General features: G+C 42.1%; 2 protein-coding genes across 9 annotated transcripts in view; both read left to right on the top strand.

The window, feature by feature from the left end:
* The first annotated feature begins 142 nt into the window (after nucleotides 1-142).
* On the top strand, nucleotides 143-4,767 carry utp15 (UTP15 small subunit processome component). Its single transcript, XM_058636576.1, has 12 exons — nucleotides 143-325; nucleotides 705-812; nucleotides 906-998; nucleotides 1,150-1,334; nucleotides 1,698-1,876; nucleotides 2,210-2,335; nucleotides 2,428-2,563; nucleotides 2,742-2,826; nucleotides 3,043-3,198; nucleotides 3,388-3,489; nucleotides 3,718-3,851; nucleotides 3,955-4,767. The coding sequence occupies exons 2-12, from the start codon at nucleotides 723-725 to the stop codon at nucleotides 4,244-4,246; spliced, it is 1,578 nt and encodes a 525-aa protein (XP_058492559.1). The 5' UTR covers nucleotides 143-325; nucleotides 705-722; the 3' UTR covers nucleotides 4,247-4,767.
* A 610-nt stretch (nucleotides 4,768-5,377) lies between these two features.
* The window catches only part of LOC131464630 (rho guanine nucleotide exchange factor 28-like), a 37,439-nt gene continuing 16,284 nt past the window's right edge, over nucleotides 5,378-26,532 (top strand). For 2 of the 8 annotated variants that reach the window (XM_058637218.1, XM_058637222.1), the window contains exons 1-14: nucleotides 5,379-5,576; nucleotides 6,789-6,821; nucleotides 9,008-9,149; nucleotides 10,774-10,883; nucleotides 11,498-11,684; nucleotides 13,035-13,218; nucleotides 13,609-13,810; nucleotides 14,022-14,097; nucleotides 14,862-14,896; nucleotides 15,783-15,855; nucleotides 16,319-16,360; nucleotides 23,887-24,008; nucleotides 24,166-24,500; nucleotides 25,152-25,326. In XM_058637218.1, coding sequence (XP_058493201.1) covers nucleotides 6,789-6,821; nucleotides 9,008-9,149; nucleotides 10,774-10,883; nucleotides 11,498-11,684; nucleotides 13,035-13,218; nucleotides 13,609-13,810; nucleotides 14,022-14,097; nucleotides 14,862-14,896; nucleotides 15,783-15,855; nucleotides 16,319-16,360; nucleotides 23,887-24,008; nucleotides 24,166-24,500; nucleotides 25,152-25,326 — 1,716 coding nt within the window. In that variant the 5' untranslated portion in view covers nucleotides 5,379-5,576. Of the gene's footprint in view, nucleotides 5,577-6,788; nucleotides 6,822-9,007; nucleotides 9,150-10,773; nucleotides 10,884-11,497; nucleotides 11,685-13,034; nucleotides 13,219-13,608; nucleotides 13,811-14,021; nucleotides 14,098-14,861; nucleotides 14,897-15,782; nucleotides 15,856-16,318; nucleotides 16,361-19,271; nucleotides 19,503-23,886; nucleotides 24,009-24,165; nucleotides 24,501-25,151; nucleotides 25,327-26,532 lie in introns of those variants that run through there. The other 6 variants (XM_058637221.1, XM_058637223.1, XM_058637219.1 and 3 more) reach the window with 5 other exon arrangements.

Here is a 26,532-nt window from a genome sequence, read left to right on the forward strand (position 1 = left end):
TAAAGGGAATATAATCATTAAAAATGAATGTATACTGCCAGTTGATATATTTTTTACACAGAAATAAAACATACCAAAATAAATCAGCGTAAGAATGCAAAAAAGAATAAGGATTTCGAATTTGTAAAAAGGATTTCCTAGTTTTCGCAGCGGAAGTAATTTTCGGATACAATCATGGCGTCCTCCTGTTCAGTTAGAGGCAACGTGATCACCCGTTGAAATAATCAATCCATGGTTTTATTGGACTGTCGGTGTCTGTATCATCTGATTTCAGTGCACCCTTCATAAAACAGCCGTTGTTGCTCCAGGACATTTTCCCGTAAAGGTGAGAATCGCCATAAGAACCAGATTAGAAGAGAATGCTAACTGGCTAAAGCGCAGTTTGCTAACGAAGTTGTGCTGCTCAGACCACGTTGGCAGAGGAAAATGTCTCACAAGTTGCTTTTGTTTTCAAACCGAACACAGTAACTATCATTTATCCTCCGGGAAAAGTAAAGTAAACGAATTGTATCTTACTTCCACAAATGAATAACAAATATGACATTTATTGTCATTAATGTTGTAATGTGGTAAAGTCCGATAAATCGTGATTATGATGGTACAACTTTTACACATACAGCTTCGGCTGTAAATGTTGTACTGTCTCCATTGCGATGTTTGTGTACTGTATAATAATGTTCCTTTTAATTTGTTTGTATCATCAGACATTAATTACCACAAAAATGGCTTCGTTCAAACCTACAAAAGTACTACTGTATCCCAAACTTGGAGAAAAAGTCACACAAGACACGCTGTATTGGAAAAACTACAAGGTGAGTCTATTCTCATGTATTCCATTTCTATCACAGACTTTATTTTGGACTCATCCCTTACCTAACAAGACATTATTTTTCCTCCTCCCACAGGCTCCGGTGCAAATAAAGGAATTTGGAGCAATCACAAACATAGACTTTTCTCCTGTGGCGCCACATAATTTTGCAGTGACTGCATTCACAAGAGTATGTTGGTTTTGCTTGTATTAAATTCATATATTTTTTTCACACTTCAAACTAAATTCACTTCAAAATCGGCCCTGACTGAGCAATTTGGTATTAATAAGGTAGCATTTGTTAAAGATGTGTCCTCATTTTAACGCTGCTTTCTCTACAGATCCACATTTATGGGCCGTTTTCCCAGGAGCCTGTGAAGACATTTACAAAGTTTAAAGACACAGCGTACTGCGGGAGGTTCAGGTCAGATGGCCAGCTGCTCGTTGCAGGATGTGAGGACTCTGTTGTCCGTCTATTTGACGTCGGTGGCAAGGTGGCACTCAGGATGTTCAAAGGGCACACAAAGTAGGTGTTGATGGTGGTGGTTTACTTTTACTTTTTCCTATTTTCAGTTGAATAGAATCAGTGTAAGAACCACATTGACAGACTCTGTATGTGTTGTGGTGTTTGCACGTGGATTTTTCCTCTGATATTATGTGACAAAAATAACAGTTTGCAGACCACTCCTCTCACCCACCAGTCTTAGCAGCTGCACAGCACTAGAGTCTGCTATTGTCAAAGAACTGTTGAATGATGATATCTTGAGTGATCCATCGACTGAATTTCATGATGAGCTCAAGAGTTCTGACAACACACAAACTGTCATACTGACCTATAAATGTCTCTCAGTGAAAGGTGGCTAATGCATATTTCTTCATCCCTATTAAGGGCTGTTCACGTAGCGGACTTCACGTCGGACAGGTACCAGATTCTCACCGGTTCAGACGACTACACCTGTCGACTTTGGGATCTTGCAAACGCAGCAGAACTCAACACCTACCAAGAACACACAGATTACATCCGCTGTGGTGTCACGAGCAAGCTCAACAGAGATCTCTTCATTACTGGTCAGAAGGAAGCTATATTTGTATACTTTTAACAGCCAGTATGCTTTAATCAACCAGTGTATGATGTGGCTTTTAGATTTAAGTGACATGACAGCCTAGTATTTTTAAAATTGGATTTCTAACAGTATTTCTTCTCTACGGGCCACAGGATTCATAAATAATGTGCAAAAAACTAACATGAGAAAATATTACCTTTACAAACTTGTCAGCTTTAATAATTTATATGCAAAATTTGTATTGGCTGCTAAAAAGTTCTGAGTAATGAAATTGAGGATCAGGACAAAGTACCTTTCTCTGTGTATGTGTGACTAAATATTTGTTGTCTGATCCTAGGATCATATGACCACACACTGAAACTGTTTGATGCCAGGGTGAATAAGAGTGTGATGACCATGGACCATGGTCAGCCGGTGGAGAGTGTCCTCCTCTATCCCTCAGAGGGTCTCCTTGTCTCTGCAGGTAGCCTGCAATATAAACATGATTGTTGTTATTTTCAGTGATGTTCACAGAAAACATCCGAAAACTTTTTTGGACAAATTCTCTCTCTGTAGGTGGGCGCTATGTGAAAGTGTGGGATCTGCTAAAAGGAGGCCAGCCTCTGGTCTCCCTGAAGAATCATCACAAGACTGTCACCTGTTTGTGTCTCAGCAGCAACGGACAGAGACTGCTCTCTGGTTCTCTGGACAGGTATGGGACGGGTGAATGTACAACATGTGCCGTCTGACGTGGCAGACGAATGGAGACAAATCGTAACTGTAGAAATCACAGAGGCCACTCTTGTGTAGCGGTTTCATAAATATTTATGATTGAATACTTCAAATTTGAAGTTGATCTAATGCAGAGTTCCGGTTCCCGTGTCTTTCAGGCATGTAAAGGTGTACAGCACAACCAACTATAAAGTGGTCCACAACTTCGACTACGCCACCTCAATCCTCAGTCTGGCTTTGGCTGTAAGAAATTTCATTCAACTCTTAATCATCTGTATTCCATTTTTATTTGAAGAGTAGACATGAGTGAAGCATTATTTGTCTTGTACTTGCAACCCCTTTGGATTTCCTTGTTAAATTGCCATCACAGAGCTCACTTCTCTGTGAGGGATGCGCACAAAAATAGTTTGAATGCCTGACGGTAAAAGTATCAATATATGTTCATGTTTTTCTTCTCAGCCGGATGACGAGTCCATTGTTGTGGGTATGACCAACGGTATTCTGAGTTTGAAACAGCGGAAAAAACCCGAGGACTCAACGGAACTCTCTGACCAACAGAGGCGACGGCCGTCATATCGTGTTTTTGTGAAGGGGAAGAACTATGTCCCTAAACAGGTACTTTTTTTCATTTAGAAAAAAAGCAGTAGCTGTGGTTTAACTGTCTGAGCCACAAAGAGGTCCTTTGAGTCATTGTCCCAAAATGAAGTGTAAGGTCAAGCTGTCTGACACTTACTTCATTTTATCTTGACAACTTTTTCCGTGACTCTGGGTTAATTTATTACTCATTTCTCTTGTTTTTTTCAGGATGATTATCTTGTCAGTAAACCAGTGAAACAGCATTTGGAAAAATATGACAAGCAACTGAAGAAATTTAATGTATCTAAGGCTTTGGATACAGCTCTGGAGGTATATATTTTTTGTTTGTTTTTTTACATTAGCAATGAAATTGTATCAGTTGTAATTACTGTGTTGAGGTTTTTAATGTGTTGTTTTTTCAATTTGCAGTATAAAAAAATCTAAATCTATTCCATTCACCTTATCATGTAGAGTGGAGTGTTTTATATGGGGAAGCCCCCCACCATTTCTGATGCACAGTGGGGATATTAGTTTATAAGTATATCAATTTCTTTATAGTCATGGACAAGATTGAAAAAACCAGAGATCACAGTGGCTGTTGTAAAGGAGCTGGATCGAAGAGGAACGCTGAAGAACGCTCTGGCAGGAAGGGACGAGCAAGGGCTCTCTCGTATTCTTAATTTCCTCATTGGGTAAGATAAAAAAAGATAAAATCAACTTTGTCACCTCGTGTTGACATCCTGTGTTATACGAAGTCATGCAGAAACATCGTGACGTTTTGCTGCTTTTATGCAGGAACTTGGTGGACCCCAGGTTTGCTCCTGTCCTTGTTCCAGCGGCTGAGATGATCTTGGACATTTATAAGTCAGTGATCGGCCAGTCACCGGTCGTGGACCGACAGCTGCTGCGTCTACAGGAGCTGCTGGAAAAGGAAATTGACTACCAGCAGAACCTTCTGGAGGTGCTGGGCATGCTGGACACAATGTTCGCCTCCTCCATCCCGAGGAAGGAAGTGCCCTGCTCCGCCATCAGCAGGTCTAATGGCTTGGCTCAAGGAGAAGCAAGGCCACAGCTTCAGGCCACCTGAGGCCTGCAGCAGGAGGAGACACTGCTTTTGGACTGGGCTCGAGACCCATCACAATTCTATAAACCTCTGTTTGAAACGTCAGACACAAACTGACATGTCGGGCTACATGTCACCAAATGTGAGACAAACAAACTAAAGGGGGGTCTCATTTTGGAGTTTTAACACAACATGACTGACGGCACAACAGGCGGCATAGAGAACATGCGTCGACTGTATGAGAAATGTGTGGCTGTAAAACGAGGCGTCACTTATACTGGAAGTGTAAATTGCACTTTCAGTAGTTTGTGCCTCAGTGTGTGCATTGTAAATGTCTGCTTTGATTTTTCATAATATTTGACATTAAGAACTGTTTTATAAGCAAATGAAATAAAATTTTGTAATATTGAAAGTGACAAATCACAAATGTTTTGTTAAAACTTTTACTGTTAAGCATTTACTCTGCCGCAGCATAACTAGTGACTGGTTTTACAGTTTTGGTACATCTATGTGTTTTTGGCTCACAAATAAATATATAAAATACACCTAATGGAGTGGCACCTGATGTGGTCTCCTACTGCTGTAGCCCATTGGCTTCAAGGTTTGAAGTGCTTGATGTTCAGAAATAGTCCTCGGTTGTTATTTTAGTTACGATTGGCTTTCTATCATCGCAAACAAGTCTGCAGTCTGGCGATACTCTATCTGCTGCACTGCACACTGGATTTTCTCTTTTTGGCTCATTCTCTGTAAATCCGAGACATGAATGTGTGTCAAAATCCCAGTGGAATACGAGTCCCTTTAATCCCATTCTGATGCTTTCTTTGAACCTCAGTAGGTTGTTGTTTTTTTTGCAGTATCTTAATGCGTTGAGTTGTTGCCACGTGATTGTGTGATTAGATATTTGCATTTGCAAGCAGTCTGACAGGTGTAACTGAAGGTGGCTGGTGAGTAGTTGTTCATATGTCAGTGCATATACAGTACATGTACTTCCAATGGGGCGGTGTGTGCATGACGAGAGTGAGTACTGTTTCTTTTTCCTGCCCTCGTCACTGTCTTACCTTTATCCATTAGAGGGCGCTGTAACTTCAATCACGAACATATGAGGAATTTGCTTTGCATTGATCAGGAAGGAAAGACCGGCAGAGCGGAGGCGGAGGATGCTGCTCCTGCTGCTCCTGCTGCTGCTTACACTGGAAACAGAAGCAACAGCTCCACTGACTGCACTGAGCTTTAACACCGACTCTTGAGGGAGGATGAGTCCCAGTTAAAGCCTCTGCTGTCTGCTTCTTTTTTTTGTGTTTTGTTTTAAACGCACCACCAGGTTTCTTGTGCTGGAGTTGGAGCCTTTGTGAGGGTGAGTACCTGAGCAGCACTGACGCTTTTCTACAACTCCAGGACAAATACATTACATGTTTTTTTTTGGGCGCGAACAGATGCCAATAATGTCTTATCTGTTGTGATGAGTCATGAAGCCAGAATGGCGCTCGTATTTTGAACTTTGACGTTTGGTCGACATAATTATATCAATAAGTGCTTTTTTTTTGTATAACTACTTAATTATATTTATATCTTTTGCTACTGCCTTTTATATATTTGTGTATTTGCATGGGGAACAATGTCTTTGTAAAATGGTTGTTTTTGTTTAGACAGTGTTGTGTTCAGTTTAGAAAGTGACCAGTGATGAAGAACAGAGACCTTCAATTGATTTCCCTCTCTCTCCTGGAGACTTACTCTAACCTTAACCATTATAACCACTGACCTAATCCTAACCCTGAACCTAATCTTCACCTTGAAATGTAGTCATTTACGTTATGGGGACTAGATTTTTGTCCCCATAAGGACGACAAGTCCCCTTAATGTTTTTGTGTAAACAGATTTAGGTCCCCACAACATAAGGAATACCAGGTAGACGCACACAGCTGTTAGGACTGCGTTGACTCATTTGGACATTCTATCTAAAGCCTTATCTATGGCCTAAACCACAACCACATCAATTAATGCCTTACCCTAATCTTAACCTAACCACAAATCACATCTCACTAACCCAAACCAGAGCCACCGAAATGAGCGGTTTACCTAATTAGTACTGAGCTTTGATCTGAAAAGAGGACTACTGGAGGCCACACAGAGGTGACAAACAAACAAACACATGCATACATTACACTGCATACTTTCTACATATCATATTTGGGCACACTAGGTTAGGGCTGTAGGAAGAAACCAGTTAGCTTTGTTTTTAAACGTGTGATTGTACAATGCACAAACATAGATTTTAATTTAATTCATTAATTACATTTTTCACTTAATAAGGTATTCAAATTAAAAATATATTGGTTGTGTTATTGCCCAGACCTACATTTGGTCTGGTATCATCATTAAAATCATTACACACATCACACTGGTGATCAAAAGATTATCCTGTCTTGTCAGACAACCTCTGACTCTCTCCACATGGCACAGATGAAGGTTTGATAATCTCCTTTGGATCAAAGGAGCAAACAGAGTAAGTGAACTAAGCGAAGACTTTTTAATTGTTGCATAATTCCTTTGTTTCATGTCTGTACAGATGGAGCTGAGCAGGAGGAAAGTGCCTTTGTATGTAAGTATTATGTCCTCCGGTTTGTTTACAGCCCAGTTGAGCCCAGAGCAGCTTGTTTTCCAGTTAATCCGAAGGGTTTGTTATCGCTCTGGAAAATCTCTGAAAATTGGGTTTGGAAAGTAGCCAGAGATCAACAGCAGCTTCATTTATATATATATATATATATATATATATATATATATATATATATATAAAAAATAGGATGGAAATGATTAGAAATGAGCTTATTCAATGTACAGCTCAGGTTCAACAGTTTGAAGGGGAGGGAGAGTGATTGTACTGGGTAAGGGATGTTGAAGATGGAGCTTCCTGGCAGCAGCAAAAGAGGAAGACCACAGAGAAGGTTCATGGATGCTGTGAAGGAGGACATGAGCACCGTTGGTGTAACAGAAGACAACACAAATGATAGGAAATGGTGGTCCACTAACTGATTGTATGTGTGAGACGGCAGATCTGTCACAGAGGTTGATGAGGGCAACGTTGTGAAAGATGTTTCTTTCCCTGTTGATCAAACAAGGCCTTTATTGGTCTTTTGATGGAACAATTGTTGGTTTAGCTGTTGGATTATTTGAGCACTGAATCATAGTTTCTCCAGGAAAAAAAATAAAATAAACGTATCCATCAGCACAACAGTGACAATGACAGCCTGGCACTTTTGTGTCTAACTAGCAAATCAATAGCTCTGTTATTCATTCACAGTGGTGTTTTTTGTTTGTATTTGACTTAGTCAGCGTTGGATAGGAACTCGTGTTTGCTCGCAGTTTGATTCGTGATGCATCGGGTCATGGGAAACAGTTGGTTAAGCTGTAGTCAAACAAGGTATTATACAATATTTTATGGGTTTCATTGAGTAGACACACATTAATAAGAACTAATGCTCTGAAGGTCAAAGACGAGGTACAGTTCAACATTTAGTCAATAATAATTTGACATGTTAAATGATGTTTTCCTTTTTCGTGAGGTTACGTAAAGGTCACTATGCTTTGTTTGTTGATGCTCCGCCTCACAGCCTTTACATTTAGGGAAGCAATTGCTGTGCATGTTTTCTCCAGATGCCCACAAATGAATGCGCAGATAAATTAGTGAATGCATTTCTGCAGCAGAGGATAGTTTGCTGCAACACAGAGTGAACTGTTGATTTAACAAGAGTGGCCCACATTTGGCCTACAGTGGCCTTGGAGCAAAAATGCTAACAAGCCTAGCCCAGATGCTCACAATGGCCGTGCTAATATGCTGATACATATCAGGTAAATCATATTACTATGTGAGCAAACAACATTTGTTCATGGCATGAAACAAAATAGATTTGCCTTGCAATTAAAAACAAAATTGTGGGAACACGCAAAATTAATTTGACCAGTTGTTGACAAGAAAAGTTCCACTTCATGGAGGGCTGCAGCTACCACTTCATTTTTCTTTATTATCAATTAATCTTTTGGCCACACGGTTAGTGTAGTGGTTAGTACTTTGCATGTACGTGGGTTCTCTCTTCGACAAATTGCACACTCTAAACTGACCATAGGTGTGAGAGTGGATGGTTGATTGTTAAGCGGTAGAATTAAGCGGTAGAAGATGGATGGATTCATTATTTTCTCGATTCAGTGATGAGTTGTTTGTTTCATAAAAACGCACAAAATGGCAAACAATGTCGATTGTGTTCCCCCAACCCTCAGAAATGACGACATCCACGTCCAAGTTTTATGGACATGATTAGAGTTTGGGTAGAGTACTGGCTCTAGTGTCCAAACTTCCAATTTACACCGTAGATAAATCAGTGACCCGAGAGCAACTCACCCTGAACTTCCTGACCTGCACAAGTGTTTTTTGTAAAAAAAAAAAAAAAGTACCAATCAGTGTGCATATCCGTGTGAGTGTTCAGGCCTTTTTCATGTTCCTCTGCCTCTGATCTAAAGTGTTTTGCCTGTTGGGATCAGTGCAGGTTTCCACAATAGACACTTAAGACATTCCTGTTTTTATTGAGGGGTAATGTTTTATTATACCCTCAAGAGGAATGCTATCAGGAGATTTGGTGTACTTTAGAGAAAAGTAGAACATTAGAACACCATACTCTAAAAATGAGCCTGCAGCTATGGGAATAGATTTCTTTTCTTTCTTCTTTTTTTTGCTCTGTGGCATGTTCCTTTATCAATTTGCCCCACAACCTCTCTCACCTTTCTTTGTTACAGGGCCAGGCCAAGGTGTTTGCATTGCTGGAGGGTTTGGACTCTGTGCCGCTGGATGCAGAGGTCTATATTGTTTTGGAAGGATCCACACTTGTCCATGTCACCAGGGCTCATAGTGATGTCATGCTCTGCTTTATAGTGCCTGGTACGTGCACAAATATATCTGTATCTGCACATGTACTGTATTTCATTATATGAATGTAAAGTGAAAGGATGGATGGATGGATGGATGCTTTCTCTATTTGGCCAATTTATGATGTTAAACGTCCAAGGAGAATTTATCTTGCACAATATCCTCATAAGTCAAACCGCACATACTGACAACCTCAGGTTTTTTAACTCCATACTGTGTGGAGCAGTGTATCCCTAACCATAACCCTATAAAACTTAATACCAGTTCATTCCAGACCCCTACCATAACCTAACCACAATTCATATCTCAGATCTAAACTCAACCAGTTCCTCAGAACTGAGGTTCTGCCTCATTACGACCAGGTTTTGTTCTATTCGAAGACAACTGGTCCTGACAAGGTCATTGTTTATCCCAGAAAAGGTCCTAAATAGGTAAGAAATACAAGTAACACAAACACACTCTTGATACATACAGTAGTCTGTGTTGAGGTCTGGAACGGCACAGAATCTTATCAGCTTCCTCTCAGGAGGGAAGCTGTACCATATAAGCAGTATGTCATCATTAGTGAGCCTCTGTGTAGGCCGACACAGACAGCAGGAAGTCCTGCAGGCTTGTGCACAAGCCTGATGGAGTAAGCAAAACAGGTCTCGCTGTCTCTCTTTGATTATATGTAAAGAAAAAGGGAGAACATTTGAATTACATTGGGGCTTTTTCAAGCACTGCGGCATGTAAGGCATTACAAGTAATGAGTTGTTTTGTATTTATGACAGACACTGTGTGTAATTGTACTTGTTTGACACGTTATTGTAGTAATCAATTCAATAGAAACAGTGGACTTTCTCCATGCTTTAGAGCTCCTGATGTCACGTGACCCAGTTTGCCCACAGTGCTCCTGAAAAATGAGCAGCACCAGTGCCAGTTTCAAGCTTTAAGAGTTCAATGCACACTTTAAATCTGCAGAGATCAAGCAAAACATTTTTTTTTTTTAAATCACAGAACCTGTCAGACTGAATATATCTAATCCTTACAAAACCCCCGGGGGAATTTCATGAGTATGGAAACAGCTACATTGGGCATTATTCCAGACTTGCGGCATTGCATCCTCAAGTTTCTGATAAACTTTCCCTCATTCTGCTCCAGAAAACACTTACACGTCACAGTTAAAGCATGTAAAACAAACAAGATATTTAAAAATGCATTTTTCTATCATGTCAGTGTGTCTTAAAATACAGTAAGGCTTTACGTACACATACTTTTACATCAGTAAGATGAGTAAAAATGCAATGAGGCAACAGGTATTTGTGCCCATGAAGCATCGATGTGGTATGACTGAAAACACAAAGAATGGAAAACTACTGCTCGTTCAGTCTTTTGACAGCATAAACACTTGTTGCCCCCACCCGCCCCTGAGCTGCTGCTGTATACATACAGACGCCCTGCTCAGTCAATGCTGATATTTGCTTGTTGGCCCATTTTCACTCATGAATGAGTCATCATACAGATAGCGTTACAGGCTTTCTGTTCACAAAGACCAAACAGGCAGAATAATAACATCACCAACAAGAAAAACAGAATCGCCAAACCTTACACAGTGCAGCTTTAAGTTTAGCTTTTGCTGTGTTGTATTTCTCTCTAGGACATAACAAGGCTGAGATGGTCTCTGTCCAGGCCTACCTGTGCTCTAAAACCACACCCCTCATCTGGGTGGGCGGAGCCTCACTGGAGTACGTACAAGACGATGCCCAGGTAGGGACAAATAAACACACACATGATCGCATATGGTGCACACAAAATAACAGTGTAACTTAGATTTTGTTCTTTGCAAAATGAAAAGTGTTAATTAGGTTTTATGGTATTTGTAAATGAGGGCACCATTATGAAAGATGTTTTCCCTGGTGATCAGACAAGGCCTGTATTGGTCTTTGGGTGAAACAGTAGTCAGGTTGTTCTTGGATTATTTGAGCACTGAATCATAATTTCACTGGAAAAAAAAGATTTTTTTTTTTTTTTTTTATAAATGATTAATCTGTTGATCATTTTCTGTATTCATTGATTAGTTGTTTTGTCTGTCAGATGTCAGAAAATGATGGTCAGTGGTTCCCAAAGTCAAAATGCTAAAGATGGAGGGAAGGGATATACGAGTGATTTCTGTTACATCATTTCTCCACATTTCTACAAGCTGATAAAACAAATCTGACATAATATTCACAGGTTTCATCAAATGTATGCTTTTTCTACTGGGTCAGTGATTCAATTACCTCAAGTCATATAATTTCCTATATTTGGCCTGCAGCAGCTTTTTTCATCACTGCTGTTACCTGTTATCTCAGTTCACATCTTCACGGCTGCTGTTTTCTCAGGACCTCGCAGAGCACCTGGTAATCCACGGACATTGCCTGAGCCCCACGGATCACAAAGAGCTCAGGAGCTTCTTCAACGTGGGTCAGGAGAGTTCTCGCTGGGCTATGGATCGCCGCGTGGCTCTGGCCATGGCCAACCTGGACATCCCTCAGAACTGGAATGTACTGGGGAGCCACAGTGGAGAGGGTGAGCGCAGGATTATCTTACCTTGCCAAACGGCATTGCTGCACAGATCTGTTTGATAGTAACAAATTGGTGTTTATTTTCCAAAGAGGGACCTAATTAGTTATTAACATGTCGGTTAATAAGCCAAAATTCTTGAGGCTGTAGTTACTGAGCATAGACACAGGTTTAATGACATCTTCATCTGTGTGGCAGGAGAATGTGAACTTTTCAACTCTCATCCACCCTCCTATTTTTTCTCCGCCATCATTCCCATTTTCCATGCTCACTGGGCTGAAGTCGGAAGTGAACATGGTCATGTGACCTCCTGTTGAATTCATCAAAGTCAATCAAGCAGCGTGTAATGTGGTTAATAGAGCCTTTCCAGCTGGAAGTAGCCCTCGGCACATCTCAATAAACCTGTGTGTGTGTGTGTGTGTGTTTGACCACTATGACTACTCGATGCCACCATCTGTTTGTATGATTTGAGTGTTTGTGAAGAGCCACCTACATAAATAACAAACTAGATTTAGCACTAATACTGTTATGGCAGTCTGTTTCATCGCAGTGTCGCCCGCCTAAATGTCTGTGTTTAATTCGATAATGTCACCCATGACATCACTTCTTTGCTGACGCGGTGTGTGACTGAATTTTCAGTCTCCAACTTTTCTGTGGTGTTTATTACATCAGCATGTTTTCTCTGGAAAAAAAAAAAAGCAATCAAATTCAGCCATAGTAAGCATATGCTTCCTTATGGAATCTCTTCAGGAACGCGGGTGGATATTTATATTTATATGCAGAATATCCTTAAACTTCCACTTCAGTAAAGGGCTTTTTGGGGGTGAAGACCTGGTTTTAGATTTACAGTTAGAACTGGGTTTAGGTTAGGGTTAGGGTAAAGTGCAAACGTGTGTGTGTGTGTGTGTTAGGGTGGGGCTAATGATATTGTTTGTGTGGTCTCACTATGAGTACGCTTGAGACTTTTTATTGCTTACTTTATTTGTTTTCGTGTCCTCTTTTTTCCCTTCTCTGCAAAGCACATTGAGTTTCCTTGTGATAAAATGTGCTCTGTAAGCAAAGTTGCCCTAAGAATAAAAATAAACACACCATTAAATACTGTAAATGTAATTATCTATTAGTTTTGAAGTCTGTTTTTCGAGGTATGCTGTTGGAAGGAGACACAGAAAAGTGTCTCTTAAAGTGGGTCAGTGGAGCAGAGAGATTCAGAATATATTAATATTTAGGTTAATTATCATGAGGAGGTGGTTGTTGAGAGTTGGGGTTGGCTCCGCCCCCACCTCGAGGACCCTGTAATGTGTGACTGGTATCATTCTCCTCTTTTATGTCACACTGTATGTCTTTATTCATCTGCAGAGCACAGTCCCAGGGAGTCCCTCCTTCACCTGGCCGTGCGTTGGGGTCTTTGTCGACTGGCGGAGCTGTTGCTCTGTCAACCAGGGGGCTTGATGGCTGTAAACCTGCCAAACGAAGAGGGAATCACACCACTGCAGCTGGCACAGACGGCAGGCAGCACTGAACTCCTGGAGCTGCTCACACAGTAAGATTATACGCTCCAGCAAAGGACTTCAGTGAGAGACACTCACAAATGAATTGCTGGTCTATCGTAATGTGATGAGTTCAGTGAAGAGTCCTTCAGAAAACAAAAAGTAACCAAAGTTAGAGAAGGTTTTCCAAATGTGAAAAAAAACAACCCACTTTTGCTGTTTTTTATTCACACCTAGTGTGAATCTTGTACACTTACCATGCAATGCTCAAACTCGGCAATATTTGTTTCAGTTAGCCTGGATCCAGACTTTGTGAGAATATAACTGATGACAACATTTAACACTAATTATAAACACGTTCTCATCACTAAGACATACTTTGAGACTGTAAAATCGGTAAATTGAGATTTTTTGATTAAACTAATCCAGCTGTTGTGCTCCAGCCCACCCAACCCTTTAGCCACGCCTCCGGCAGGTCTGTCCCAGGTGTGGGCAGACCGAACACGCTTGCTGAGGTTCTGCCATGACACGGGGAACCTGACTTTGACCGTGCGACAGAACCTGAGGTGGAGCTCAGAAGAGAGCCGGCACGCGGACATCCTGCTTCTCAGAGAGCGACTCAGAGACGAGGACTTCCTCAGAGCGGTGAGCACATCTCATCAGTGTTACCAGATAGTTGATATGAGCTCTTTACTTTTGTATGTCTTTAAACTCTTGGTTAAAACAGAACATTTTTTATATGGTGATGATAAAGTATTGAAACAAACTGGTCATTTATAGACTAAAATCACCAATAAGATATTTGTATATAATTTATTGCATCTTATTATTTACAATATGACCTGTCTTCCCTCAGATCAAGGCACTAAGGAGGGAGAGATTGGAGATCAGCGTTGGGAAGGAAGAACTTGTGGATGATCCTGCAGAGAATGGTATCATACACTTCATAATCGTCCTGATTTGTGGGATTTGGCCTGGCTAAACCAAGACTCACATTTGCAAAGACTAAAATAATTTGGCTGCCCTCTTCTGGGGCAATAGAGGTACTACATGTGTGTGGAAAAAAAATATCCAGAGAGCAGCCAATCTGTGCAGTGTGTTTAAAGCAAACTTTGCTGGGCAGCAGTGACCTCTACAGCCACAAGTGGTTATTCATTCTTGGATGCTGTGACTTCAGGGGTTAAGCTTTTAATATGTACAATAAAAGGCCTATTAATCTCATGACTGATAGTCTGCACACTCCCACCCCTGAACTGGAACACAGCCAAACAGTATGCATTCCTTATGATTCGTTGAATGATTTGTTTGAATGAAACACAGACACACATTCGTCAGTTAGGGGCTTTGTTAAGTGTTTTCCTTGCGATGACATCTTTGTCTGGTTTTTACCTCTATATTTACTTAGTGTTTTTGCTGAAGCTACACATTAAACCACCCTTACTTGAAAGTGTATGTCGCTGTGTGATCATACAGTACACTGTGTCTTTTAAACTGGGATCCACATGGTAGAAAAGCTCAAATAAAAGGAGATTAAGGCCATACGCTAAGAATCGCCTCAGGTTATGAAAAGTAAACTAACATAAGACTTGACACAGCATTGTTGGAGACTGCCAAACATCTGCGCTTACTTTAGACTCTTTTTGAATTTTTGTTGGCTACGTCTGAATATGTTCTCTCTTCTTTCATCTGTATCCAGATATCAGTGGAGGAAATTCAACAGTGGAAGAAAATGTACGTATTTGACAGTAATTGGTTTTGTCGTCATAATTCACGTACTCAGACAATCAATTTGTTCTTATAACGCAAATTCATAAATCACACTTTGCATGAAGTGATTTCCTCTGTCCTTAGATCTTCAGTTGGTCAGAAACTTTAACAAGTTCACTGTTGTAAATGTGATTATATACCTTTATCTATTGAGATGAGCCATGAGTGGAATATACCGCTGCTGTGGTGACCCGAAAGAAGATTACATTTTGATCAAAAACATACGGTCAATTTAGAGTGTCCAATTTACCTATTCCCTAAATCTGCACATTTTTGGACTGTGAGAGGAAACCAGAGAATGTGGAGAAAACCTACGCACACACAGGGAGAACATGCAAACTCCATGCAGAAAGGCCCCTGTTTCGATCGGGTCATCTTGCTGTTACTTGCCCCGACCAAAACATCCATGATCATTTTGTTTGACAGTCTATTTTGCCACTGGATGGCTTCATTTCGAAATCCAAAACTCTCAAAGCTCCATTCAGTCTCCATGAACACCTGCATGCGCCAGTGAGCCACTGCATCCACGGCTAATAACACAGGACTTTGACTGCTCCTCAATGCTGCACATTGTTTCACATTCATTGTTGAGGTGTTGGAGTTGACACCTCGCACATGCCACTGAATAGGTGACTATGTTCGTCGTCAGGTGTCAAGCGTGTATTCCACGTTTAATGTGGTGCAGGTGGTAACATAAGTCAGTTTCTATACACTGCACTTGCCCAAACACTTGCATTTCTGTTCATTTGCACGGCTTTTTCTTTAGTGCATGTGTTAGCCTCGTAGCTTGGTGAAGTCTGAGTGCGGTTGCACGCTGATGAGTGAACTGTTCCCCCGTTTCTTCACTCAGGACGACGAGGAGCCGCTAATGTTTTGCCTGAACGGGGAGAATGAAGAGGACGATCAATCACAGTCAGACTCTGGTAAATATGTCTTTTTTTTAAAAGTCTTTTTTAGCTTCTTTCCCAGCAAGGTCACTTTCCCTGTTCCTGGATATGGTTTTGTTGTCTAGCTTGTGGTGCTTCAGCTGTAAATCACATTTTGCGCTGACTGAAAGCGATCGTTGTTTTTCTAGGTGTTGTTATATTCATAGGAAGTCATCCAAGTGGCTAACAATCAGGAAGGAAACGTTTTGTTTCCTGAACAGAACTTGAAACTCAGCTCTAGTCCTTGCCTGTGGCTGTCCACTGTCCCAACAGACTGAAAGATCACATTTCAGCCGCTACCTGGCTTTTCATGTGGCCCCCCCCCCTCTCTCGCTCTCTCTCTGGAGAGTCTTGTCACTCTGTAGCTCATGTTCAAGTTGGAAATGTTGTACCACTATTCCCCCTTTGTTATGTATAAAAGGTAAAAAAAACAAACAAATTGGGGGCGTTCTTTTTACAGCTTCATGCTGGTGGAATGATGTAGAACAGAACAACCAACAAGGTAGGACAGGATGATGATGATGATGATGATGATGCTGTTGCATGTCACACCTCTGATTTTGCGTGCGCCAGCTAGTTTGGTGCCGTGTAAACAAACAAAGACGGCATGACGAACCGTCTTCTCGACAGCAATAAAGGGGGATTCTGTGTGTGGATGTTTAGTTATTCCTGCCAGGAATGACAGGGAGAACAGGCAAAAAAAAAAATCCTAACTAGGTGGTAGAAGGTGGCTTCACTCTGATCTGCTTTTGGATGGGAAGGGAAGGATTTGGGTTAGAGAAAGGGAACATCCTGTGGGTTAATAATTGGCTCGTGTTCTGCAGGGCAGACTGATGCCTTAGTGTAAGAATGCTGTGGTTACAAGCTGAGGCTTCAGGCTTTATAACACTTGGCGCTGGACATCTGCAATCTGAATGTCCTGTGGCTGGTGTTGTTTTCCATGCTATATTTCCATTTGTATGTGCGTTTGTGTGTGTGTGTGTGTGTGTGTGTGTGTGTGTGTGTGTGTGTGTGTGTGTTGGCTGGTTTCACATTTTCTGTGCAGTCATTCAAGGCTGCCTGCCGATGACCCTGTTCAAATCCCTCAAAGGCCTTTTGTGGTTCAGACGAATAACATTAGTCACTTGATTTCTGTTTTCTTCAAGTTTCCCTTCAAGTTTCTTCCTGAATTGTTCGAATGAAGAAAAAGAAAAATGGATTGAAAATGACTCAGGATTTATTCATGCCATTCTTACGGGATTACAGTGTTTATTTGATTTTTTCCTCATTAGGCTTTTTCAAAGTGACAGTTATTCCAACAGAAATGAATCATGTGTTGTGATTCCAGCCTGTTTTCTTTGCATGCAATGTGGCCGTTTCCTTGCGCTAATGCGTCATCAAATAGACAGACAGAGCTTCTATAGCCCGAGCTTCAGCAAGAGATGTGGAATTTTGAACGTAGCTGTTATGTCCTTTCCTCCCTCTACTTGATGTCAGCGCTTTCCTCTTTTCAGTTGGAAATGACCATGATTTTATGAGCACGACTGAAATTAGACACAGACCACATCTTTCATTTTCTATACCAGCTCACCTCTGCCCTTCTAATTCACCCAACATTCAAATCCCCCACCCAAAACACACTCTTGCACCCAGATACCTACACACACATTTATGCCACCGTACATTCCCTGTCCCATCTTCTCAGGACAGCATTTTAATTTGGGTTCAGTGAACAACAAGCAAAAGACACTTCATCCTGAGGAGCTCTGCTGAAAGTTGTTGGTGTGTGTGTGTGTGTGTGTGTGCGCGTGCGTGTGTGCACACACACTTATGTGTTTGAGAGGGAGCATGTGGTAGGAAAGAGCACGCTGAGGAGGGCAAGGAGTGTGGGGAAGTGAAAAAAGGGGTTGTTTGTAGCTGAATGGAGGTTGCCAGGGCTTTGCTGAACACAGTCTTCCCATCAGTATGTTGAGGTCCCCAGAGAGAGGTGAGAGTAGGAGTGTGTGTGTGTGTTTTATGGGAAAAATAGTTTGGAAGAGTGGGAATTATTTGTGATATAAATAGTTTGGCATGGTGACATAAGACAATGAGCGAAACAGCAGGAACACTAACAAGCTCTGACCCCAGCTGAGGGATCTAATTGGGTATGGAAAAAAAGACAAAGTCCTACACAGACCCCTCAGTGGCAGCATGAATGCTCTGCAGTACAGTGCCAGTACACTCACCACCCACACACACACACAGTTTTATATAGCTATTTTAGTAAGGACACTCAGAGACATGCATTCCTTAGCCTCTAATCGTAAACCTTCAACATCACAACTAAATAACTAACCCTTATCTAAACCTAATTCTAACCCAAACCCTAAAACCAGGTTGTAACCCACAATCAACCCATTTACCATCTACGTCCTCACTTTTTGTCCTCACCTCCAGGGTTTGTAAGTCAAAATGATATACATCCAAATACACACACACACACACTCTTTTTCTTTATCACATTCCTTCATTTATGTGCGTTTATAAACGCATGTTTGCCCTCTTTCCAGAGAGCCTTTGTACGGTGCGTCCCTTAAACCCCCTTTCACCGTCCCATTCTCATGATTATACCGCCTCCACCCAAACTCGGATGCGAAATTTGCTGTCGCAAATATGGAGCTCTGTACGCTCGCAGGTTGGCAAGGGGGGGGAATAGACGGAGAAAACAGCGGCGGCTCTCACTGCCGTCTCCATGGTGAGGCTGCTGACCTGCTGATACCCTCCACCCACCCCCCAAGCACACACACACACACACACACACACACACACAAACAAACAAACATAGAGAAAACCCTTTTGCAGCTTGACTCTAGAATGATAGAATATATAGGAGGAATAGTGTGATCCTCAGGCGTGTTCACGGTGAATGAGTTGGCAGCGCTCCGCAGCTCTGCAGCTCTGCAGCCTTACATATCTGTGAGACAATCATGAACTCACAGGGTTAATGATTTCTCTTGCGTCTGAGACTCACCTCCACTAAGCTGTCTGTGCTCATGTTTGTCTTCCCTGTAGGTTCTGAAGTCACTCCTGTGTTTGACTTTGTCTCCCCCTGTTTCTTTCTCTCATTCCCTCATTCTTTCCGGCTGTCAATACTGTTCTCCCCCCCCCACCCACCCCTGCTCTCGCATTGGTGACTCTATACCTCTGCCTTCATACTAGAGGTTTAGCGAATGAAAGTAATCGGAGTGTGGCACAGATTTAAGTGAGACAAAAAGAAGACAAGGATAGAGTACGGAGACTGAGAGAAAAGTCACTAAGACGAGAGGACGCAGAGTTTGGTCCCGGCACTGTCTGACAGTTGTTTCAGACTTGTGCAGGGGGGAGGGGAGGCTTTTTTAGGGGGAGGGGTGGATGGGGGAGACAGAGGGGAACATGCTGCCTCAGTCCTGAAGTGTCAGTGTCTACAGTGGAACTCTGGGAAAAGCAGAGTGAGTGCTGCACTCTGTTGAGCCATGAGGGAATGGATGTTGTAAACTGCTCCTTTTTATTTACCAAACACCTTGAAGTGCTTAGATGAAGATTACCTTGAAGGCATCATATCATGGATTCTGACTCGGACTCTCCTTTCAACTACTCTTGGCCGTCTTTCCCCAAGATGAGGATGCGCAGGAAGACAGGACAAAAAGGTAACAAAAGGTGGAAAGTCACTCTTGCTTCCCCTGTCACTCTCTGACAGTCGCAGCCAGAGATATTGGCCGAGCCACTTTCCACTTCACAGGCAGAACTATTCATGTGACATGTTGATATTTGAAGTGTTTGGCAGACTTAAGACGCGTGTGGATAGAATTTCAAAGCGAGAGCCGGCGAAATGTACACAGAGCTAAGCCTTGTAGCTGCGTCACGTTACAGATGACAAATGGAAAACTTTACTGCAAACTGCACTCTTGGCAGACACGTTTCACCGTCCACTGTGGAACAATAAAGTTAAAGACCATTCCCATTACAGATTTTTACTCACCGGCCTCCACTGCATCACCAAGTCGCAGAGAGTGAGATAATGGCGTGTTTGCCGGTGATGTAACCTGATATGTGACAGTATGTTGGGGAATGTCAGATGTCCACTCGAGGCTGATTAAGTGGCTTGGGGCTTTAGGCATTCTCAGGCCACACTGGTGTGCATGAATGAACCCTGGTGAGGAGTTGTTGTGGCCTCACGTGACAGCTGGAAGTGCAAAAAAAAGAGCTCATGAGCTCAGGCACGCGCAATTGATAATCAATGATAATCAGTTTTTTGTTTCAGGTGTCAGTGATGTGTCTGTGTGGGAGCTCAAGTTCAGCCTTTACCACAGTTTTACAGTCGAGTCATCAGAGACTGAACCACCGCAGGGAAGTCAAATCCTGGATGCTTCAACTTGCACAAACTCAACACTGAGCCAGAGCAGTTGGGGAAATGTCTTTGTACTGAAAGAGAGCGAGAGAAAGAGAGAAAGACAGACACAGGGCAAGATCAGGTTACTGCCATGTCTGTGTCGTGGCTCAACTCCAGTGATTCTTTTCCTCATCTTTCACTCTAAACCTCTGCAAGATTATACACGTTATTGCTTCTTAATTGTGATTGACGTCGGCAAAACTTCACACAGTCTGTTGGTGCTATCCAGTTGAATAGCAGAAAAAAAACACCATGTGAATTCGGATATTTTTAGACCTTCATGCATTTGAAGCAAAACAGTGCATCGGCACAATGATATGTGTTTTCACGTGTGCTTGTTTCTTCACTCTGAGGACCGATAGCTGCTCTCTTGGGGGGTTTCTCTCCTCCCGGATCTCTCGATCCGTGTGACACGCTGTAATGTAAACACAGTCGGAAAACACACATGTGTGATGCTTGGATCGGGATCATCTGACCACAGGTGTCATAACTCGGAGTGAGTTTGTAGATTTTGGTAGATAATAGTGCTTATAATTGAAATGGCCTTTCCCGGGATACCTCTCCCTTCACCATGTAATAGCACCCTCTGTTGTGATTATTTTTCTCCCTTTTTTTAAGACTCTGCTTATTATTTCATTCTGCTCCTAATTTCTCCCAGCTCTCTCCAAAGTGACGGTTGATTAGTGTGGTGATTTAAAACGAGACTTACATCATAAAAGAAGGTACAGCCTGGACAAATAATCCTTTTATACTCATAATAAACAAGCCGAGGTGTTTACGCACTTAAAATCATAATCCTGTGTTTATATTAACCTTTTTGTTTTGCACTGCAGCTCCTAAATTAGAGTGAACGCTGAGAAAGAACCCCTGTGACAGCCCGTCCTCCCCCTTTTATCCTGCTTTCCTCAATCTCTCTCCCAGGGGTGTGCATGGGTTGAAGGGTCACACTCTGTGTTTAACTGCCCTGTTCTGGAAACCTGGCTGTGACTGCTGTCTTTGTCTGGCTCTCTGTAAAGCTCCAGCTTTCTCTTTCCTCTCTTCTGCCCGCTCAAGGCGCTGCTACTGTATCGGGTTGGCTCGCACTCGGGGACATAAATATCACAACACTCGAAAGTGTACTTTCTAATCCCCATTCAAATAGCCGCGCACACATATATGCTCTATACGCTCTTTAAAAGTGACTCTGTCTCGACGAGCCTCTCGCGACGAAAGATTGATTTTGTGCGGCTTAAACGTCGAAGTAATATGAACTCTCTGCTTCTTTGTTATTCCACATGTTTACTAATGTTAAACACAGATCACAGTGCCTGACAGTAATGTTCACTGGAGCGGCGTTTATGGGTCAGAGGTGTGTGAGTGATCGGGCCCACGGCGGCCAGCTGTGGCTTTGGATCTGGCCCAGAACTTCAAATATTAGGTCTGTCTGTCAGGTTCCTGAAGTGAGTTGATATGAAATAGTATCTGCTTTCAAACAGCAGTCTGACCCACGTCCAGGACGTGACCCCCTCCCTGGATCTGATTTTAGACTTAAACTAATCCTGCGATACGTAGTAGGCGATCTAATGTGACTTGAGCAGGTATTATGGATTAGGGTTCAGGTTCACACACTGTCTAATGTTTTCATGTAAGACCTTAGAAGTTGTTGATAGCAGAAGAACCAGTTGTACCGTTCAAACGGGCTTATTTCAGCTCTAGTTCTTGGAGATGACATACGTTTGGAGGCACAGTGTTGGTGTGGAGTGGTTAAACTGGAGTCTGTTCCTTTGCATTTGGTGTGGATGGAACAGGCATCATCTGGTGTCCTCATCAACGTCCGCTTGACTCCGCGTTGCCTCTCAGATTTATTGGATTCACCGCCTACAGGAAGCACAGCCAATTGTTGGTCTGATTTATTTTCTGTTGCAGATGCTGGACGTGGCTTATTTTTGAGGAGTCTGTGGCTTCATTTGTTTCTATGAATGGGTTTTAAGTGAACATAGTTTACAATTCATATATAATAACGTATAATGTGAAATCACCTATTCGGCGTTGCACCTGTAATGCATAATAACATGGTCATAACAGGTAAGCTTTAACGTTCACCCACAATCTGTTTCTGTGAGCTTTTATAGAAGCTTCACTGGACAGGGATTGGAGATTTATGACAAGTATGAGCATTAGGTCCCTTGTCATTTAGTGCTGCTAAAACTAGTGTCCATAAATAATCTTATTTGTTGAAATCCTGAATAATAGTGTCTTTTTTAAAAAGAAACGGCATTTTCACAATAAACCAGAGAGGCAAACACTACTGAAGCAGAGAAGATAGAGACAATAGCCAGATATATGTTTGAGTGAGTCACAGACAACTGGCCAGCTTCAGTTTTTACTTTAATCTTTACAGCCTAAACATTTCCATTTCTTTATTCTTCTCAAATGATTTGTGAACTAATGTTCAAGTTAATATTAAACTGAAAGTGATAAAACTGCAAGAAAATGTTGTTTACACAGTGTGTGGGACGCACCACACTGACTCTGAGATTTGGTAAATTTGGACAACAATGTTATGTTCCCTTTTAGGGCTGAAACAATTAACAACAATTAATTGACTATGAATCGATCACTAAATGAATTGTCAACTATTTTGATATTGGATTAATGTGAATATTTCCTGGTTTCTTTGCTCTACATTATAAAGAAATCAACAAGACATTTGACAACACTGAGCGCGCGATTACTCGAATAATGGACACATTAAACGATTGAGAAAAGAATATTTAGTTGCAGCCCTATTCTCTTTACACCTGGTGGAAACTATGGCACATGTGGTACTTGACCTAAGTTAAAAGCGAAGGTTTTCATCAAGAAAACACCCTCCTCCGCCTTTGGAGTTACAACCTTAAAAACAGCTATAGAGTTATTGAGAGTTTATTCAGTTCTTTATGTTTTTGTTGAGCTGAAACCTTTTTGTGTTTGTTTCCCACTACAATTTGATTCACTATTTCATTTTATTAGGTCTCCAGACACTGTACAAATAAGCTTCAACAATACATCACTGTGCTGCGTGAACGTCTCATCAAAGGTTTGTTGTAGTGGGGCTGTGGTTGAAAAAAAAGCGCTTGGCTTGAAAACTCTCTAAGAACGTGTGTTGTGGAGAAGCTGGTGCACAGAGCAACTTCCCAGAGGGAGCTGTGTGTGTGTGTGTGTGTGTGTTTTGAGAGAAGGAGTGTTTTCTTCTGTTTAACAGCAAAAAAAAAACTTGCCGACGGCTCACAGTGACTCTACTGTGCTGAGAGACTTCAAGTCAATGCTACTGTGTGCTCACCCGGAGTTATTTCCACTCACCCAGTGTAGCGAAGGTAGGGTGGGGGGAAAAAAAACATGCCGACAGATGCCTACTCACAAGTCCATGCACACCCATACACGTGTGTGTGTGTGTAGAGCCTTTCAGACAGACACGCACATAGAGAGACTCATGGTTCAGAACAATGACATGCAACTGCCCAGGATGTCTATGTCACTTCCTGTGTTTGTGAGGAGTTATTTGGTGTCGCTGTGGAAACCAAATGTAATATTGAAAAACCCTTCTCTCTCTCTCTCTCTCTCTCTCTCTGCCTCCCTCCCTCCCTCTCTCTCTCTCTCTATGGCTCCCTCCCTCTCTATAGAGAAAAGCCAGTCCATAAGAGAAAGCCAGGCCTCATCCCCAACTCTGGCTGCGGCTGCCAGACTGACGGCGATGATACACGGCAAAGATCGAGTGTATGCCAACGCCATGCTGGTGGACCAGGTGAGTTGGGCTTGGATTATTTATTCAAATTCAAACTCAAGTACAGTTCAGGTCATTAAGTCAAAAAGAAACCCGAATGCAAAATCCAGAAGAGACCAGTTGTTCCGTGAAATACTTTTTTTCTCTTTGCCACTAATTTCTCACGTTTCTGTTCCAGGTGGAGGAAGTGGACATTAGATACCGCTCTCCGGGACAGGAGGAGGTGAGCCCTTTCTCCATGACTCCCCCAGACTCAGGAAACTGTCCCCAGCACCGGCACCCATCCTCACCTCATAATGAAGAGAGGCGAATCCAAGGCCCCAGTCAGGAGAACCATCGTATGTCTCCCCCTTCTCCCTGTGCTTCCTCCCCGTCTTTTCCTTCCTCCCCCTTGGCTTCTGCCTTCCGTTTGTTTGAAGGAGCACATAGGCGTCAGAAACAGTCGTGCCTCCCAGCTTCTCCTAGTTTAAAGCGCAGAGGATGCAGCTCGACCGAGGCAAGCCGCGGCCTGAGGTAAGACGCTATTCCTCTTGGTTCTCGATTTAAAAATCCAATTCACTTTTATTATGAAATAGTGTTGAACACCTCACAACTGATTTAGTTTGGGTTTTTTTTTTATTTTAATGAGAAAACTCTACACTATGGCCAACTTTATTCCTCAGTGATGATGTCTTATCACAAAACAGTCCAGTGACTTCATCCCACTGAGACAGCAGTATCAGATGTTTGGAATGTTAGCAGAAGCACTTTTTGATGTTCCCATGCCGTGATTGTTGTCAGTGAAGGTGCGGAAAATGGCAGGAAGTCTGGACACGATTGAGCTGTTTGTTTTGCAGTTGCTGAACATTCCTTCCAATTTCCTCAGAGCTGCAGCTTTTTCTGTGCTGAGACATGTACAGTGCGACGACGGCCTGTCGGTGGTTGTTCGTGATGATTTTTATAGATCGTCTGCACTCATCTGTGCTCAATGGCGAAGGTCAATACGTTATTATGCTGTTGTGGACCAGTCGGAGGCGTCAGACTTTCAGAAACTTAGCAGTTTCATTCATGCAATGTCTGATACCATAACATCCAAAAAAAAAAACGAGATACAGCCATTGCGGAATATTGTAGCTGCAGGCTCATAACCTAAGCATGTGTTTGTGTGTGTATTTATATAAATAGTCCTAGTCTGGAGTGTGACAGTGGGGAAGAGGACATACTGGGACATTCCTACCCCTGCTCCTCTTTAAAGCAGCAGCCATTCCTGCGCTCCAGCTCAGGAGAGGAGAGGGATTCTTTCAACGCGTCTCCGGACATAAACTGCATGCAGTCCAACAGCACACAGACGCCCACCAAGGTACACCATCGGTACAAATGTGGACAGCTTTCATGTGAGGGTTTGAACAAAGGAATCACATTTACTCTGAGAAATTATAAGCAGTTTTATGCATTGTTTTCCATTTTCAGGGGCTACAAAATAATAGGACAAACTCATATCATGATAAATAAAAGGCTTGTTTTGAAATGACTGCCTGAAGTCTGGAACCCATGGATATCACCAAATGCTTTTCCTCCCTAGATATTCTAAGCCAGGCCTTTACTGCAGCCTTCAGCCTTCAGTAACTGAAAAACATGAGCTCAGGTGACTGACTTGGTCACTGAAGAACATTTATGACTATAAAAGCTCACATTTCATTACCTTTAAAAGCTCTTGTGCATGCTTTTGCAGCATGTGTTGGGTCATTATCTATCTGCATGGAGAAATGTTGTCCTGTCAGTTTTGCAACATGTGGCTGAGTCTGAGCAGAACGGACTCTAACCCTGTACACTTAGAGCCTGGTCCACTTGCGCTGCCATAACACTGCCTCCTCCATGTTTGACTGATGACCATGAGCTGTTCCTTTCCTTCTCCAGACTTTTCTCTTCCCATCATTCTAGTACAAGTTCATCCTTGTTTCATCTGTCCAGAGAATCTTTTTTCCAGAACTCTGTAGGCTTTTGATAAATTTTAATTCTAATCTAGCCCTCCTGTTCTCGAGTGTTATCACTGGTCTCTGTATTTACATTCATGAAGTGTCTCTTGATTGTCGACTTTGACAATGACACAACTACGACCTCCTCAGGTGTGTTCTTGACTTGGCTGGATGTTGTAAAGTGGTTTTTCTTCACCGTCAGAAGAATTCTGCCTTCATCCCACTTTACTTGTCTTCCATGGTCTTCCAGGGTTTCTGCTGTTTCTGAGTTCACCAGTGGATTCCTTCTTTTAAAGAATGCACCAAATTGTTGATTTGGCCACTCTATGTTGGTTTCTCAGTCGAATGATGGCCTCCTTCACTTGCATTGACATATCTTTGGACATCATATTGATCATTTCAGTAAAAAGCCACCAAACGCAAATTCAGCACTAGCAATCAGCTGCAGACCTTTATCTGCTTGGTCTGACAGGAAATAGTGAGGTAACAGGCCACGTCTGGCCATGAAACTCCTTTTTAGTTAATTGTCCAATTATTTCTAAGCCCCTGAAAATGGAAAATAATGTATGAAAATGCCTATAATTCCTCAA

The sequence above is a fragment of the Solea solea genome, chromosome 8, assembly GCF_958295425.1.
Source record: "Solea solea chromosome 8, fSolSol10.1, whole genome shotgun sequence".
In the NCBI taxonomy this organism is placed as follows: domain Eukaryota; kingdom Metazoa; phylum Chordata; class Actinopteri; order Pleuronectiformes; family Soleidae; genus Solea; species Solea solea.